Genomic DNA, 16404 nt, shown 5'->3' with positions numbered 1-16404 from the left:
CCAGAGACCTGGGTTCAATTCCCACCTCAGGCGACTGACTGTGTGGAGTTTGCACGTTCTCCCCGTGTCTGCGTGGGTTTCCTCCGGGTGCTCCGGTTTCCTCCCACAGTCCAAAGATGTGCAGGTCAGGTGAATTGGCCATGCTAAATTGCCCGTAGTGTTAGGTAAGGGGTAAATGTAGGGGTATGGGCGGGTTGCGCTTCGGCGGGGCAGTGTGGACTTGTTGGGCTGAAGGGCCTGTTTCCACACTGTAAGTAATCTAATCTAATCAATCAACCACACCGCCCCGTGGCCCAACATTTCAACTCCCCCTCCCACTCTGCCGAGGACATGGAGGTCCTGGGCCTCCTTCATCGTCGCTCCCTCACCACCAGACGCCTGGAGGAAGAACGCCTCATCTTCCGCCTCGGAACACTTCAACCCCAGGGCATCAATGTGGACTTCAACAGTTTCCTCATTTCCCCTTCCCCCACCTCACCCTAGTTCTAAACTTCCAGCTCAGTAACTGTCCCCATGACTTGTCCGGACTTGTCCTACCTGCCTATCTCCTTTTCCACCTATCCACTCCACCCTCTCCTCCCTGACCTATCACTTTCATCCCCTCCCCCCACTCACCCATTGTACTCTATGCTACTTTCTCCCCACCCCCACCCTCCTCTAGCTTATCTCTCCACGCTTCAGGCTCACTGCCTTTATTCCTTTATGAAGGGCTTTTGCCCGAAACGTCGATTTCGAAGCTACTTGGATCCTACCCTCTGAAGTGGGCCAGCATGCTGTTCCCTTCAGGGGCAGTTAGCAATGGACGACAAATAGAGGACAATGGACAGTACAACACAGGAACAGGCTCTTCGGCCCACCAAGCCTGTGCCAACACGTGATGCCTTTCTAAACTAAAATTGTTTTGCCTCTATGCTGTCCGTATCCCTCTGTTCGCTGCCGATTCACGTACATGTCCAGATGCCTCTGAAACATTGCTATTGTATCCCCCTCCATCACCTCCTCTGGCAGCACATTCCAGCTACTGACCACTCTCTGTGTAAAAAACCTGCCTCTCACATCTCCTTTAAACTTTCCCCCTTTTAACCTTAGATTAGATTAGATTCCCTACAGTGTGGAAACAAGCCCTTCAGCCCAACCAGTCCACATTGATCCTCCGAAGAGTAACCCACCCCCCCTCTGACTAATGCACCTAACGGGCAATTTAGCACGGCCAATTCACCTGACCTGCACATCTTTGGATTGTGGGAGGAAACTGAAGCACCCGGAGGAAACCCACACAGCGAACTCCACACAGGCAGTCGCCCAAGGCTGGAATCATAGAACATAGAACATAGAACAGAGAAAAATACAGCGCAGCACAGGCCCTTTGGCCCTCGATGTTGCGCCGATCCAAGCCCACCTAACCTACACTAGCCCACTATCCTCCATATGCCTATCCAATGCCCGTTTAAATGCCCATAAAGAGGGAGAGTCCACCACTGCTACTGGCAGGGCATTCCATGAACTCACGACTCGCTGAGTAAAGAACCTACCCCTAACATCTGTCCTATACCTACCACCCCTTAATTTAAAGCTATGCCCCCTTGTAATAGCTGACTCCACACGTGGAAAAGGTTCTCATGGTCAACCTTATCTAAACCCCTAATCATCTTGTACACCTCTATCAAGTCACCCCTAAACCTTCTTTTCTCCAATGAAAACAGCCCCAAGTGCCTCAGCCTTTCCTCATACGATCTTCCTACCATACCAGGCAACATCCTGGTAAACCTCCTCTGCACCCGTTCCAGTGCCTCCACATCCTTCCTATAGTATGGCGACCAAAACTGCACACAATACTCCAGATGCGGCCACACCAGAGTCTTACACAACTGCAACATGACCTCAGGACTCCGGAACTCAATTCCTCTACCAATAAAAGCCAGTATGCCATATGCCTTCTTCACTGCACTATTTACCTGGGTGGCAACTTTCAGAGATCTGTGTACATGGACACCAAGATCCCTCTGCTCATCCACACTACCAAGTATCCGACCATTAGCCCAGTACCCCATCTTCTTGTTACTCTTACCAAAGTGAATCACTTCACACATTGAACTCCATTTGCCACCTTTCTGCCCAGCTCTGCAGCTTATCTATATCCCGCTGTAACCTGACACATCCTTCCTCACTGTCAACAATTCCACCGACTTTCGTATCATCCGCAAACTTGCTCACCCAACCTTCTAGCCCTTCCTCCAGGTAATTTATAAAAATTACAAACAGCAATCGTCCCAAAACAGATCCTTGCGGAACATCGCTAGTAACTGCACTCCAAGATGAACCTTTACCATCAACTACTACCCTCTGTCTTCTTCCAGCCAGCCAATTCCTAATCCAAATCTCCAACTCACCTTCAATGCCATACCTCCGTATTTTTTGCAGTAGCCTACCATGGAGAACCTTATCAAATGCCTTATAAACCACACCTACTGCTTTACCCTTGTCCACCTCCTTAGTCACCTTCTCAAAGAATTCAATAAGGTTTGTGAGGCACGACCTGCCCTTCACAAAACCATGCTGACTATCCTTGATCACATTATTCCTATCCAGATGTTCATAAATCCTATCCCTTACAATTCTCTCTAAGACTTTGCCCACAACAGAAGTGAGACTCACTGGCCTATAGTTACTAGGGTTATCCCTACTCCCCTTCTTGAACAAGGGAACCACATTTGCTATCCTCCAGTCTTCTGGCACTATTCCTGTAGACAACGAGGACATAAAAATCAAGGCCAATGGCTCTGCAATCTCCTCCCTAGCTTCCCAGAGAATCCTAGGATAAATACCATTAGGCCCAGGGGACTTATCTATTTTCACCCTTTCCAGAATTTCCAACACCTCTTCCCTACATACCTCAAAGCCGTCCATTCTAATTAATTGTGACTCAGTATTCACATCGGCAACAATGTCCTGTTCTGAGTGAATACTGACGAAAAGTATTCATTCAGTGTCTCCCCAATCTCTTCAGCCTCCACACGCAACTTCCCACTACTATCCTTGACTGGACCGATACCTACCCTAGTTATTCTTTTATTCCTGACTTACCTATAGAAAGCCTTTGGGTTTTCCCTAATACTACCAACTAAGGACTTTTCATGTCCCCTTCTCGCTGCTCTTAGCTCTCTCTTTAGATCCTTCCTGGCTACCTTATAACTCTCAATCGCCCCAATTGAACCTTCACGCCTCATCTTTACATAGGCCGCCCTCTTCCTTTTAACAAGGGATTCTAAATCCTTATTAAACCACGGCTCCCTCACAAGACCCTTTCCTCCCTGCCTGACAGGTACATACTTATCAAGGACACTCAATAGTTGCTCCTTGAACAAGCTCCACATAGCAATTACGCCCTTGCCTTGAAGCCTACTTTTCCAAGCCACACATCCTAAGTCATGCCTCACCGCATCATAATTTCCCTGCCCCCAGCTATAACTGTTGCCCTGCAGTGCACACTTATCCCTCTCCATCACTAGAGTAAAAGTCACCGAATTGTGGTCACTGTCCCCAAAGTGCTCACCTACCTCCAATTCTAACACCTGGCCTGGTTCGTTACCCAGAACCAAATCCAGTATAGCCTCACCTCTTGTTGGCCTGTCTACATATTGTGTCAGGAAACCCTCCTGCACACATTGGACAAACACCGACCCATCTAACGTACTTGAGCTATAGCTTTCCCAGTCAATATCTGGAAAGTTAAAGCCCCCATAACAACCACCCTATTACTTTCACTCTTCTCCTGAATCATCCTCGCAATCCTTTCTTCTACGTCTCTAGGACTATTAGGAGGCCTGTAGAAAACTCCTAACAGGGTGACCTCACCTTTCCTATTCCTAACCTCAGCCCAAACTACCTCAGATGGCGAGTCTTCATCCATCGTCCTTCCCACCGCTGTAATACTATCTTTGACAAGCAATGCCACAACTCCCCCTCTTTTACCCCCACCTCTGACCCTACTAAACATTTAAACCCTGGAACCTGCAACAGCCAATCCTGTCCCTGTTCTACCCACGTCTCTGTAATAGCCACAACATCGAAGTCCCAGGTACCAACCCATGCTGCAAGCTCACCTACCTTATTTCTTATACTTCTTGCATTGAAGTATACACACTTCAAGCCACTTTCCTGTTTACAGGCACCCTCCTTCGAGATCGATGCCATGTTCCTAACCTCCCTACACTCAAGGTCCTGTACCCTAAAGCTACAGTCCAGGTTCCCATGCCCCTGCAGAGTTAGTTTAAACCCCCCAAAGAGCACTAGCAAACCTCCCCCCAAGGATACTGGTGCCCCTCAGGTTCAGGTGTAGACCATCCTGTTTATAGAGGTCCCACCTTCCCCAGAAAGAACCCCAGTTTTCCAGATACCGGAATCCCTCCCTCCTGCACCATCCCTGTAGCCACGCATTTAACTCTTCTCTCTCCCTATTCCTCGACTCTCTATCACGTGGCACGGGTAACAAACCAGAGACAACGACTCTGTTCGTTCTAGCTCTGAGCTTCCAACCTAGCTCCCTAAAAGCCTGTCTAACATCCTCACCCCTCTTCCTACCTATGTCGTTGGTGCCAATGTGGACCACGACTTCGGGCTGCTCCCCTTCCCCCTTAAGGACCCGGAAAACACGATCCGAGACGCCACGTACCCTTGAACCTGGGAGGCAACATACCAAACGTGAGTCTCTGTCACCCTCGCAAAACTGCCTATCTGTGCCCTGAACTATCGTGTCCCCAATAACTATTGCTCTGCTCTTCTCCACCCTTCCCTTCTGAGCAATGAGGACAGGCTTCGTGTCAGAGGCCTGAACCCCATTGCTTACCCCTGGTAAGTTTCCCCACCCCCCTATCCAAAACGGTATACTTGTTCTTGAGGGGAACGGTCACAGGGGGTCCCTGCACTGGCTGCTTCATCCCAGTCCCCCTCACTGTCACCCATCTGTCTGCAATCAAACCTGGGACCCTGGTGCTGTGAGGCAGTAGTGCTAACTACTGAGCCACTGTGCCGCCCCTAAACCTATGCCCCCGAGTAATTGACATTTCTACCCTGGCCGTTCCACTGATACCCAGGTGATATGAAAGAGCAGTGAACACCCTCTACCTGAAGGGTTAGCGTTCCAGTGCAGGGTTCTTCAGTACTGCCCCTGTCAGCTCAGCCAGGGTTACATGGGAATTCACTCTATCCCTGTTACTCAGAGGAGATTTCTGTGATATATAAAGGGCATGAAGACACGAGAGAGGCAGCATATTACTTACAATCATGATAGTTAAACTGAGATTTATAATTCTCGGGAAAAATTAAACAAGCCTATTTTCATTGGAATCAAATATGATTCCGGAGGTTTTAAAAATTCCAAAGTGGTTTGTTCGGGTTGATAGAGAGAGGACATCTATGCTTGTAAAGAAGACTAAAGCTGGGGGCCATAAATATAACTTTGGCACTTACTAATCCAGTAGGGAACTTGAGAAACTCTTCTTGACTGAGAATGTTGAACTTGCCCCCATTAGGGAGAAGGTAGTGGAAGGGTGTGCCCAATGAGGTAAGATGTGGAAAAGGTTAGTGTGGGTAGTAGGTCCCACCTCAGGCTAGATTCTGTGTCTTACAATCTTATTCTCCACAACCACCTGATGAAGGAGCAGTGCTCCAAAAGCTAGTGCTTCTAAATAAACCTGTTGTACTGTAACAGTATTGTGTGATTTTTAACTTGTCCACCCCAGTCCAACACCGGCATCTCCAAATCATGACTTCAGGCTAGGTGGGCCAAATGGCCCTTGACTGAAGTATAAAGTTCTACATTGGCTAAGGGTATCTCTGATTAACCAATCTCATCTCACTATATTTTAAAATTCTCACCCTCTCTTTCAGATTGGAGATAGACATGCTGATATGCACAAATTGACAGATGCCTTGTACATGGTTAAATTCAAGGTAAGGTTGATGTTTGTGGTGGTATAGAATTGTCCATCTGCCCCGGGTGGAGGCAGCTTTAAATCTGACAGAGAGTCAGAGCTGTACAGCACAGAAACAGACCCTTCGGCCCAACCTATCAACCAGATATCCTAACCTAATCTAGTCCCATTTGTCAGCACTTGGCCCATATCTCTCTAAACCCCTTCTTATTCATGTACCCATCCAGATGCCTTTTAAATGCTATAATTGTACCAGCTTCCACCACTTCCTCTGGCAGCTCGTTCCATACACATTTATTGTGGTTGTTTTGTTATTCCCTTGACTATTAGTTTACTGCCCTGAAGAAATGTTGGAGCTTTATCTTGGAGTCAGTCACTTTACCACAAAGTGGATCGTTAGTCATTTCATTGGTCAATTTTGTTTTCTGTGGTTGATTCAAACAGTCTGTCTGACCAACTGCTCACAGGTTCCACTCCCTGAAGGGAACCTGTTGGGTTGCTAAAACAATTTGAACAGATTTCATGGGGATTTATTCTCTGCAAGCTTGTATTTCCTGAAATTTAGAAGGCTCAGGGGGGATATTATTAAACTTAAAATATTGAGGAGAAACTGATAAATGAGGTTTATTTCCACTGGTTGAGGAGTAGGACTGTTGTGTAAAAAAAATAGAGTTGGGCCCTTCAGGAGTGAACTTAAGAAATACTTCATACAGATTGGCAGAAGTTTCAAATCCTCTTCCACAAATTGTTACTGGACCCACCCTGAAAAGGCTTTGGACCTAGCAACACATTCAGTTGCTCAACACATTCAGTTGCTCTGCAGTGACACTCTATTCTGCAAGTAAACAATTAAAAAAAAATTCTTACAACTAATTAATACAATCAGTTACTTTCCAAAAGACAGTGGTGAGCACCTCAGGCAAACTAGGCAGGAAAGTCCTACAGACATTGACTTAAATGACCATTTAACCCGTGTAAGCAGGAAGTGCTTATTCCTATTCACAAAGAGTCACTTGACCCCAGTATCATGGTGAAGAAATGATCTAAACTGTGGTTTTAGCTGAACCCATGACTTCTGACTCACCAGTAAAAGGACTTGAGCAAGATCTGGACCAAACAGGAGCACACTTAAAGCTGATGATGGTTTTTTTATTCCCCCAGTCTTGATGCAAGTCCAGCCAGCAGAGAGGAGGGCAAGTGTTGGGCAAGTTTTCATTGCAAGGAGTGGAGTGCAGGAGGAAGGTAGCCTTGCTGTTCTCACATGGACAGAGAGAAGCACTCCAGCAATGGCCTAACCTGATGTGGCCATCCACACAAGCTGCAAAGTCCGTTTGTTTCCAAGACCGTACACCAACATCATCCCTTCCAAGAATAACACCCTCATGGGACAAGCTACCAAAGGGAATAGTTCCCATTCCAACCCTGTAAAATCCTTAAACCTCACCTCCTCTAGATATAAAAACAATCATTCATGAAAAATGGGTGTCACTGTCTGGGCCCAGCATCTATTACCTATCCTTAGTTGCCCCTTGAGAAGGTGGGGGTGAGCTGCCTTCTCGAACCACTGCAGTCCATGTTCTGTAGGTAGACCCACAATGTCCTTAGAAAGTGAGGACGGCAGATACTGGAGATCAGAGTCGAGAGTGTGGTGCTGGAAAAGCACAGCCAGTCAGACAGCATCTGAGGCCCAGGGGAGTCGACGTTTCGAGCATAAGCTCTTCATCAGGAATGAGCGGTGGCCCAAGGGGGCTGAGAGAGAAATGGGAGGGGCAGCTGGGAACACAATAGCATCACAGCTACACTGGCACCATGCCCCACCGGCTCAAGGAAAATGGTAACGCAGAGCAGGGAGATGGCATTGTCTGTGTTGGACTGAGGTACGGAGAAATCTCTCTCAGAGGGATGTGAACTTCTAAGTCCCAGGGAGCTGTGGATGGCTGTTCAAGGGGTACTCGTGAAGACCAAGAGCAGAATTTTGGGTGTAAACAAAATGAGAGGATGTTGGGATAGAGGAATAAGGGAAAGCTGAGCAAATGGATCAGCTGTGATCAGACTGCAGAGTGGGACCGTTTCATGTCTCTGTGCAATCTCCTCCTGTTCCTGATTCTTACACTGAGTTATTAACCTGAGAAATCTTGAGCTGAGTTAATGAGGCTTGTTCCTCACTCAGATGGCCATGACTAACACAAAATCTGTATCCATCTCTCATTAGGAAACAAAGGCTCCGTTTAAGGACTTTGACCCACAATGCCTGTTGCCGAAATGCAAGGATTACTGGACATACGCCGGCTCTCTGACCACCCCACCCCTGAATGAGAGTGTGACCTGGATCATCTTCAAGGAGCCCATCAGCCTGTCCGAGAAGCAAGTGAGTGGCCAGTGTTTCTCCTGGATACTCCAGACATGTCAGGATATCTCTCACTCTCTCCTCTCTTTCCCCTCTCTTTCTTTATCTTTTTCTCTCTTTCCTCTTCCTGTCTCTCTTCCATCCTTCCTTCTCTTTCTTTTCTCTCTCTTTTTTTCTCTCTATTTTCTCCCTCTCTCTCTCTCTCTCTTTTTTCACTCTTTTTTTTCGCTCTCTCTTTCTTTTTATTCTCTCTCTCTCTCTTTTTTTCTCTTTCATTTGCTTTGTGACTTGTCCAATCCTGTTATAAATTCTTCCAAATAACTATTGAGAAGAGTGGAGCCAGTGCCTTCAGTCTCTGCCTCAGACTCCATCCCTTTGTTCCAAACCCCATTCCTCCACTTGGCGAAACTCTGAGATGGGACCACATTATTCACAAGGTCACAGAGTGTCCAAAAACATCTGGGCCATCAGCCAGAGAGCAGAATCAATGGTCTGAATGGCCTAACTCTACTCCTCTATCATAGAGTCATAGAGACGTACAGCATGGAAACAGACCCTTCGGTCCAACCTGTCCATGCCGACCAGATATCCCAACCCAATCTAGACCCACCTGCCAGCACCCGGCCCATATCGCTCCAAACCCTTCCTATTCACATACCCACCCAAATGCCTCTTAAATGTTGCAATTTTCCAGCCTCCACCACATCCTCTGGCAGCTCATTCCATACACGTACCACCCTCTGCGTGAAAAAGTTGCCCCTTAGGTCTCTCTTTTATATCTTTCCCCTCTCACCCTAAACCTATGCCCTCTAGTTCTGGACTCCCCCACCCCAGGGAAAAGACTTTGTCTATTTATCCTATCCATGCCCCTCATAATTTTGTAAACCTCTATAAGGTCACCCCTCAGTCTCCGACACTCCAGGGAAAACTGCCCCAGCCTATTCAGCCTCTCCCTGTAGCTCAGATCCTCCAACCCTGGCAACATCCTTGTAAATCTTTTCTGAACCCTTTCAAGTTTCACAACATCTTTCTGATAGGAAGGAGACCAGAATTGCACACAATATTCCAAAAGTGGCCTAACCAATGTCCTGTACAGCCACAACATGACCTCCCAACTCCTGTACTCGATCCTCTGACCAATAAAGGAAAGCATACCAAACGCCTTCTTCACTATCCTATCTACCTGCGACTCCACTTTCAAGGAGCAATGAACCTGCAATCCAAGGTCTCTTTGTTCGGCAACACTCCCTAGGACCTTACTATTAAGTGTATAAGTCCTGCTAAGATTTGCTTTCCCAAAATGCAGCACCTCGCATTTGTCTGAATTAAACTCCATTTGCCACTTCTCAGCCCATTGGCCCATCTGGTCAAGATCCTGTTGTAACCTTCTTCACTGTCCACTACACCTCCAATTTTGGTGTCATCTGCAAACTTACTAACTGTACCTCTTATGCTCACATCCAAATCATTTATGTAAATAACAAAATGTAGAAGACCCAGCACCGATCCTTGTGGCACTCCACTGGTCACAGGCCTCCAGTCTGAAAAACAACCCTCCACCACCACCCTCTGTCTCCTGCCTTTGAGCCAGTTCTGTATTCAAATGGCTAGTTCCCGCTGTATTCCATGAGATTGAACCTTGCTAACCAGTCTCCCATTGGGGAACCTTGTCGAATGCCTTACTGTGAAGTCCATATAGATCTTATGGTCTTACCATCAGAAAATGACTCCTCTGCATCTGCAGCATTGCCTGACTCTGCCCCTTCCTCAGTCCCTGGCTTTAAAGCCACGAAAGGTATTTGCTTCTTTCTGTTCTCTGGGTGGAGCTGTGTCACCGCTCTGGAGCCAATGGAACATAAACCTGGGCCTCCTGGCTTAGAGGTAGGGACACTACCAGTGTACCACAGGAGCCCCCATGAATCAGGAGCAGGGGAGGTTATTGGGTGGTAGGATTTGTTTGAGTGCAATGGCAAAGAGCTAGCACAGATTTGATGGGCAGAATGATATGAATTGAATTGAATTTATTGTCATGTGTACCGAGGCACAGTGAAGAGCTTTGTCTTGCCAGCAATACAGGCAGATCACAGAGTTAAGGAGTATAGATAAGTAGATAATAGGTAAACAGCAGCAAAAACAAAAACATAGGTACAGGCGAATGTTAAGAGTTTGTGAGTCCATTCAGTATTCTAACAACAGTAGGGTCGAAACTGTTTTGAAACCGACTGATGTGTGTGTTCAGGCTTCTGTACCTTCTCCCCAATGGTGGTGGTTGTAGAAAAACATTGCCAGGGTGGGACGGATCTTTGAGAATGCTGGTGGCCTTTCCTTGACAGCGGGGCCTGGTAGATGGATTCTATAGATGGGAGGTTGGCCTTTGTGATTGTCCAGGCTGAGTTCACCACTCTGTAACCGTCTCCGATCTTGAATGGTACAGTTGCCAGACCAGGTAGTGATATATCCAGACAGAATGCTCTCGATGGCGTACCTATAAAAGTTGGCAAGGGTATTCGCCATCATGCCAACTTACCTCAGCTGCCTGAGGAAGAGATGTTGTTGGGGCTTTGTAATCAGTGTGTCCTCATGAAGAGTCCAAGAAAGCTTGTTGTGGATGACCACTCCCAGGAGCTTGACACTCTCCACTCGTTCCACCTCTGTGCTGTTAATGTGTAACTTCCCACCAAAAGTCAATAATGAGTTCCTTGGTTTTGCCGGCATTGAGAGCTAGGTTGTTCCTGGTGCACTATTTTTCCAGGTCTTCCACCTTCCATCTGTCATCTGTTTCATCACTATCTGAGATTTGACCGACTATGGTGGTGTCATCAGTGAACTTGTAAATGGCATTAGTCTGGTATTTGGCGATGCAGTCATGGGTAGACAGTGAGTACAGTAGGGGAGTATGCACCCCTGGGGGTGGGGGTGGGGGTGGGGGTTAAGGGGGCGCTCCAGTGTTGAGTGTCAGTGAGGATGAAATATTGTCCCCAATCTTCACTGCTGGTGGCCTGTGGGTCAGGAAACTGAGGATCCAGTTGCAGAGAGTGGGGCTTAGACCGAGATCATTAAGTTTAGTAATCAGTCTCGAGGGGATAGTAGGATTGAAGGCTGAACTGTAGTCAATGAGTAGGATTATTACGTAGCTGTTGTTGGTGTCAAGATGTTCTAGGGAGGAGTGAAGGGCAAGTGAATGGCATCTGATGTGGATCTGTTGGTCCGATAGACAAATTGGAGTGGGTCAAGAGTAGTGGGGAGGCTGGAGTTGATTAATGCCATGACCAGCCTTTCAAAGTACTTCATGACCACTGAAGTTAGGGCCACTGGGCGGTCGTCATTGAGACATGCTGCATGAGCCTTCTTAGGTACAGGGATGATGTTGGCCCTCTTGAAACAGGCAGGGACAGGGGCCTGCTGCAGGGAGAGGTTGAAGATGTCCGAGAAGACCTCTGCCAGTTGATCTGCACATGCTCTGAGTGCACGGCCTGGTACTCCGTCTGGTGCCATCACTTTCCTCGGATTCACACGAAGGAAAACTGATCTGGCCTCTGATGCAGCGACTGTTGGGATAGGTTCGTCAGGACTTGTCGGAGTAGGTGCTACCTCTCTGCCGACATTCTGCTCAAAATGATCACTGAAGGTGTTGAAACAATCTGGGAGGGACGTGTCATCATTTGCTACCTTGCACTGTCTCTTTTTAGAACCTGTGACGTTATTCAGTCCTCACCATAGTCGCTGGGTGTCTGTCTGGGTCTCTAGTTTGGATCGGTATTGGTCCTTGGCTCTCTTAATGGCTCTGTAGAGGTCATAGTGCAGATGGTGATGAGCATTTGATGGTGAGGAGTTCAAGGTTTGGGGAGAACTGGCTGCCCAGGGTTGCAATGTCCATGCACCACAAGTTGCTGATTAAAAAGCAAACCCTTATATTTGAGTGGTTTTCCTGATCTGAAGGCCTCACGTCTGGTTTTTAGCAGGTTTTATTTGTACTGATTCATCCAGGGTTTCCTGTTGGGGAACACCGGGATTGACTTCCTCGGTGTGCAGTCCTCCACACACTTGCTGATGGTCTGTGACGGTGGTGGCGTACTCATCCATGGTACCTGCGGCCTGTTTGAACACGGCCCAATCAACTGATTCCAGACAACACCGGAGTTGATCCTCTGCCTCCTCCGACCAGCACTGGGCCTGTATCGGCGAGGGGAGGGGTCTCCTGGTTGAGCTTTTGCCTGTAAGTCGGGAGAAGAAACACGGCATTGTGGTCGGAGTTCCCGAAATCAGGGCGGGGGATGGAGTGGTAGGCATCTTTCACAGTGGTGAAGCAGTGGTCTAAAATGTTCAGGCCCCTAGTGGGCCAGGTAATGTTCTGGTGGTACTTGGGCAGCACCTTCCTTAGATTGGCCTGATTGAAGTAACCAGTTACAATAAACAGGGCCTTGGGGTATTCTGTCTCGAGGGTGTTAGTGGGGGAGTACAGCACGTCCAGAGCTTCCTCAACCTTTCCTTGTGGCGGTATGTACACAGCAGTTAGTATAACAGCGGGAAATTCCCGTGGTCGATAGAAGGGGCAGCATTGATGGTGAGGACTTCAAGGTTTGGGGAGCAATGGCTGCCCAGGGCTGCAATGTCCATGCACCACAAGTTGCTGATTAAAAAGCAAACCCCTCCACCCTTTGGCTTACCCGAGGACATTGTATGGTCCAATATTGCCCTGTTCCAGTCACTCTAACCCAGTATTTTAGGTGTCTTTTCTAGTGATAGTGAGCAAGCATAGTTTAGAATGGGCCTTTGTGACAGTTGCTGCATATTGTGTATGTTAAAGTTGAATTAAGTCTAATATTGGGCCAACCATGAATACATTAAGAGGCTGTAATGATACAATTAATACCAGGAAAGCTGCAGGCTACAGAGGTTAATTATACTGCTCAAGTTCAAACATTCAGCCTCCCACATCCTCTCATTTCACTTTCTCTGACTCCCCATTCTCACTCACTCACTCACTCCCACCTCCCCACTCACAATTTCACTCATGCCCCGCATTCTCACCCTCCCATCCCCCATTGTCTTTATTTTATTTCACTTCCTGTCAGCTGTCTCTTTCTCCCTCTTGTTCCCTCCAACTGAATACTTTCTCACTCTTTCTCTCTCTCTGTCTCCACCTCCCTATCTCTGTCTGCCTCTCTGTCTGTCTCTCTTTTTTTTGTTTGTCTGTCTGTCTGTCTGTCTCTCTCCTTGTATTTCTCTCTCTCTCTCTGTCTCTGTCTCTGTCTCTCTGTGTGTCTCTCTCTTGCTGCGCATCCCCCCCGCCCAATAATCTGTCTCTCATACATGTGTCTCTAGTGATTATGGAGGAGCACTGAGAGACTCAGAGTTGAATGCTCACACACTGAATTAGCACAGAGCTCAGACACTGAGGGAGAAACATCATGACGGACTAATACCCAAAGGGTTCAGCCCATCAGTGCAGCGGTGTTAGAGCTGCTCGGGATGTTTAATTGCTTCAGCGTGTGGGAGATGATCTACTTCCCTTTGCACCTTCTGTGGACTGGAGCAACTGTCATCGGAAGCTCAGTGTCATTGTATCTGCCCTGGTTCTCTCAGCCTGTGACTCACAGTCACTGCACAGCCCCCTGTACGCCTGCAGACTGACAGCGCTCTCTCTCTCTCTCTCTCTCTCGCTGCCTCCTTTCAATTCTCCTCCAGCACTGTGGCTGCTCTGATTGTCCTCCTGTCATTACTCTGCACAGTAAGGAGCCCACTTGGTTCATTCTGTTCGGGGTAGCACGGTGGCTCAGTGGTTAGCTCCCAGCGCCAGGGACCTAGGTTCGATTCCCACCTCAGGTGACTGTCTGTGTGGAGTTTGTATGTTCTCCCTGTGTCTGTGTGGGTTTCCTCCCACAGTCCAAAGATTGTGCAGGGGTTAGGTGAATTGGCCATGCTAAATTGCCCGTAGTGTTAGGTGCAGTAGTCAGGGATAAAAATAGAGTATGGGAATGGGTCTGGGTGGGTCACTCTTTGGAAGGTCAGTGTGGAATTGTTGGGCCGAAGGGCCTGTTTCCACGCTGTAGGGATTGTATATACTTCAACTAGTCTTCCTTCTACTTCAATAACCTCTACCCACTCGGAGCGTCTATTCCCTTCTCTCTCACAGAAGCATCAGCTATTGCTGTCTGTTCCCACATTCAAACACTTCACTCCATTATCTAAACAGCTTCGGGACTCCTTGTAATGGTGAGAGGCGCTATATCAAGGGACTGAATCTTCCTGGCTCCAAGGATATGATGGGTTGGGGTGGGGGATGGAGGAGGGGTAACTACAGGGAGCGATGTCGGGACACATCCCCCATCATGGGCATTCTCAAGGGGTTCAGGTGCCAAGAGTCAAATGGAGCAGAAAATGTGGACCCCACCCCATGCCAGGTTCCCATTGACCTTCCTACCAATGACCAGTGCCCTCACACTCTCCTTCTCCTTATCCCCCCTACCCCCTTGCCCTCAACCTACCTTCACCCTCTCTCCCTCACCTTCTCCCTTGCACCCTCCCTCACCCTCGATGCATCTCCATCCCCCTTCCCACCCCCTCCCCCCCCCCCGCCACTTCTTCACCATCTCTCTTCCTCCCCCTCATGGAGACTCCCAGCAGGGACTGGCCAGTGATCCCACACCCTGTCCCGGGTGGGTGTGGTTGATCTTTGTCCTGGACTCACCCACAATTGGAGTCCCATTGAGGATTTAGGAGAAATCTCTTTCACCAAGGGGTTAGTGTGGATTGTGCCCCCACAGGGGAAGGGGGAGGTGGGCAGTGTGCACATATCATGGGGATGATAGATAGGGGGAAGGGCCATGGGCTTGGTGACAGTGAGCTAGGAATCCAGACGAATGTGCCACCTTTACCCAGTCTGGGTAACATGTGACTGCAGACTCATAGCAATGTGACTGATTTCTCAACTCTCCTCCAGAGAACTCCCCCTATTCAGGGCAGCTTGCTTGTGGTGCCTATGTCCCATTCCAGAATAAAGGGCAAAACACAAAGTGTCTGTATAGTGCAAAGAGAGGCCATTCAGCCCGTCAGTTCTATACTGACCTTCCAAAGAGCACCCCACCCATATCCTGTAACCCCTCATTTAAATTGGCGAGTCCACCCAACCTGCATATCCCTGGGCAATTTAGCATGGCCAAACAACTTAACCTGCATGGGTTTGGGTTGTGGGAGGCAACCCACACAGACACAGGGAGAATGTGTAAACTCCACACAGACAGCCGCCCAAGGGTGGAATCGAACCCAGGTCCCGTGAGTCTAATCACTGAGCCACCCATGTGAAGCAGAAACAGTCAGACAGCTTTGTTGATGGGGTGAGATGAAGCTGAATGGGAGGATCCTGGACGAACAATCCTGTTTCTGTGTGATGATCAGTGTGGGAGGGAGTCCCGGCTAAACCTTCCACAGTCCCATCCCCTGCTGAGGCTCCCTGACCTCGGGGTGAGCCAATGACCGATTCAATACCAGCAATAGCCCACACTCCCAGGGCAACAAATAAACAAAATGGGTTTTGTTTCTTTGATAATCCCCGAATGTGATGATTTATATTCTGCCCAGGAATTGTTGGCTCCTACTTCCTGTATTCCCGGATGTTTCATCAAAGACTAGCCATTTCCATCTGCCTGATCCATCAATCATTTCCGATGATTAATAACAAATTTAAACACAACAATACTTTCTCGGTTCCAGTATTGCTTCAGGTAGTGTTTATGGAGATGTCCATGATATTTCTGGAGCAGCTGGGAAACACTGTCCTGTCAACGTTATTTTCTTGCACATGACCTGTTAATTTAATTTGTTTATTTCTCAAGCCAAGACTAGGGAAGGTTTCTTTAGACTCACTTCCCCTCAGGATCACAACCTAAAATATAAGATCTTGACCCAGATTCCATCGTGGCCAGTTAAAAATCCATTGCTAACCACTAACAGCTATTCACCCTCCAAGCCTAATCGGGAATAATGAAGGGCTTTTGCCCGAAACATTGATTTTCCTGCTCCTTGAATGCTGCCTGATGTGCTGTGCTTTTCCAGCACCATAGAGTCATAGAGATGTACAGCATGGAAACAGACCCTTCGGTCCAACCCATCCATGCTGACCAG

At 48.0% G+C, this 16404-nt stretch overlaps 1 protein-coding gene across 1 annotated transcript in view; it reads left to right on the top strand.

Moving 5' to 3' along the window:
• Nucleotides 1–16404, top strand: part of ca7 (carbonic anhydrase VII) — a 104105-nt gene that overhangs the window by 21163 nt on the left and 66538 nt on the right. The window contains exons 5-6 of the mRNA XM_072595816.1: nt 5890–5952; nt 8146–8301. Of these exons, the coding sequence (XP_072451917.1) occupies nt 5890–5952; nt 8146–8301 (219 nt within the window). The remainder of the gene's footprint in view (nt 1–5889; nt 5953–8145; nt 8302–16404) is intronic.

Source organism: Chiloscyllium punctatum, chromosome 26 (assembly GCF_047496795.1).
Source record: "Chiloscyllium punctatum isolate Juve2018m chromosome 26, sChiPun1.3, whole genome shotgun sequence".
Classification (NCBI taxonomy): domain Eukaryota; kingdom Metazoa; phylum Chordata; class Chondrichthyes; order Orectolobiformes; family Hemiscylliidae; genus Chiloscyllium; species Chiloscyllium punctatum.
This window is presented reverse-complemented; position numbering and strand designations above follow the sequence as displayed.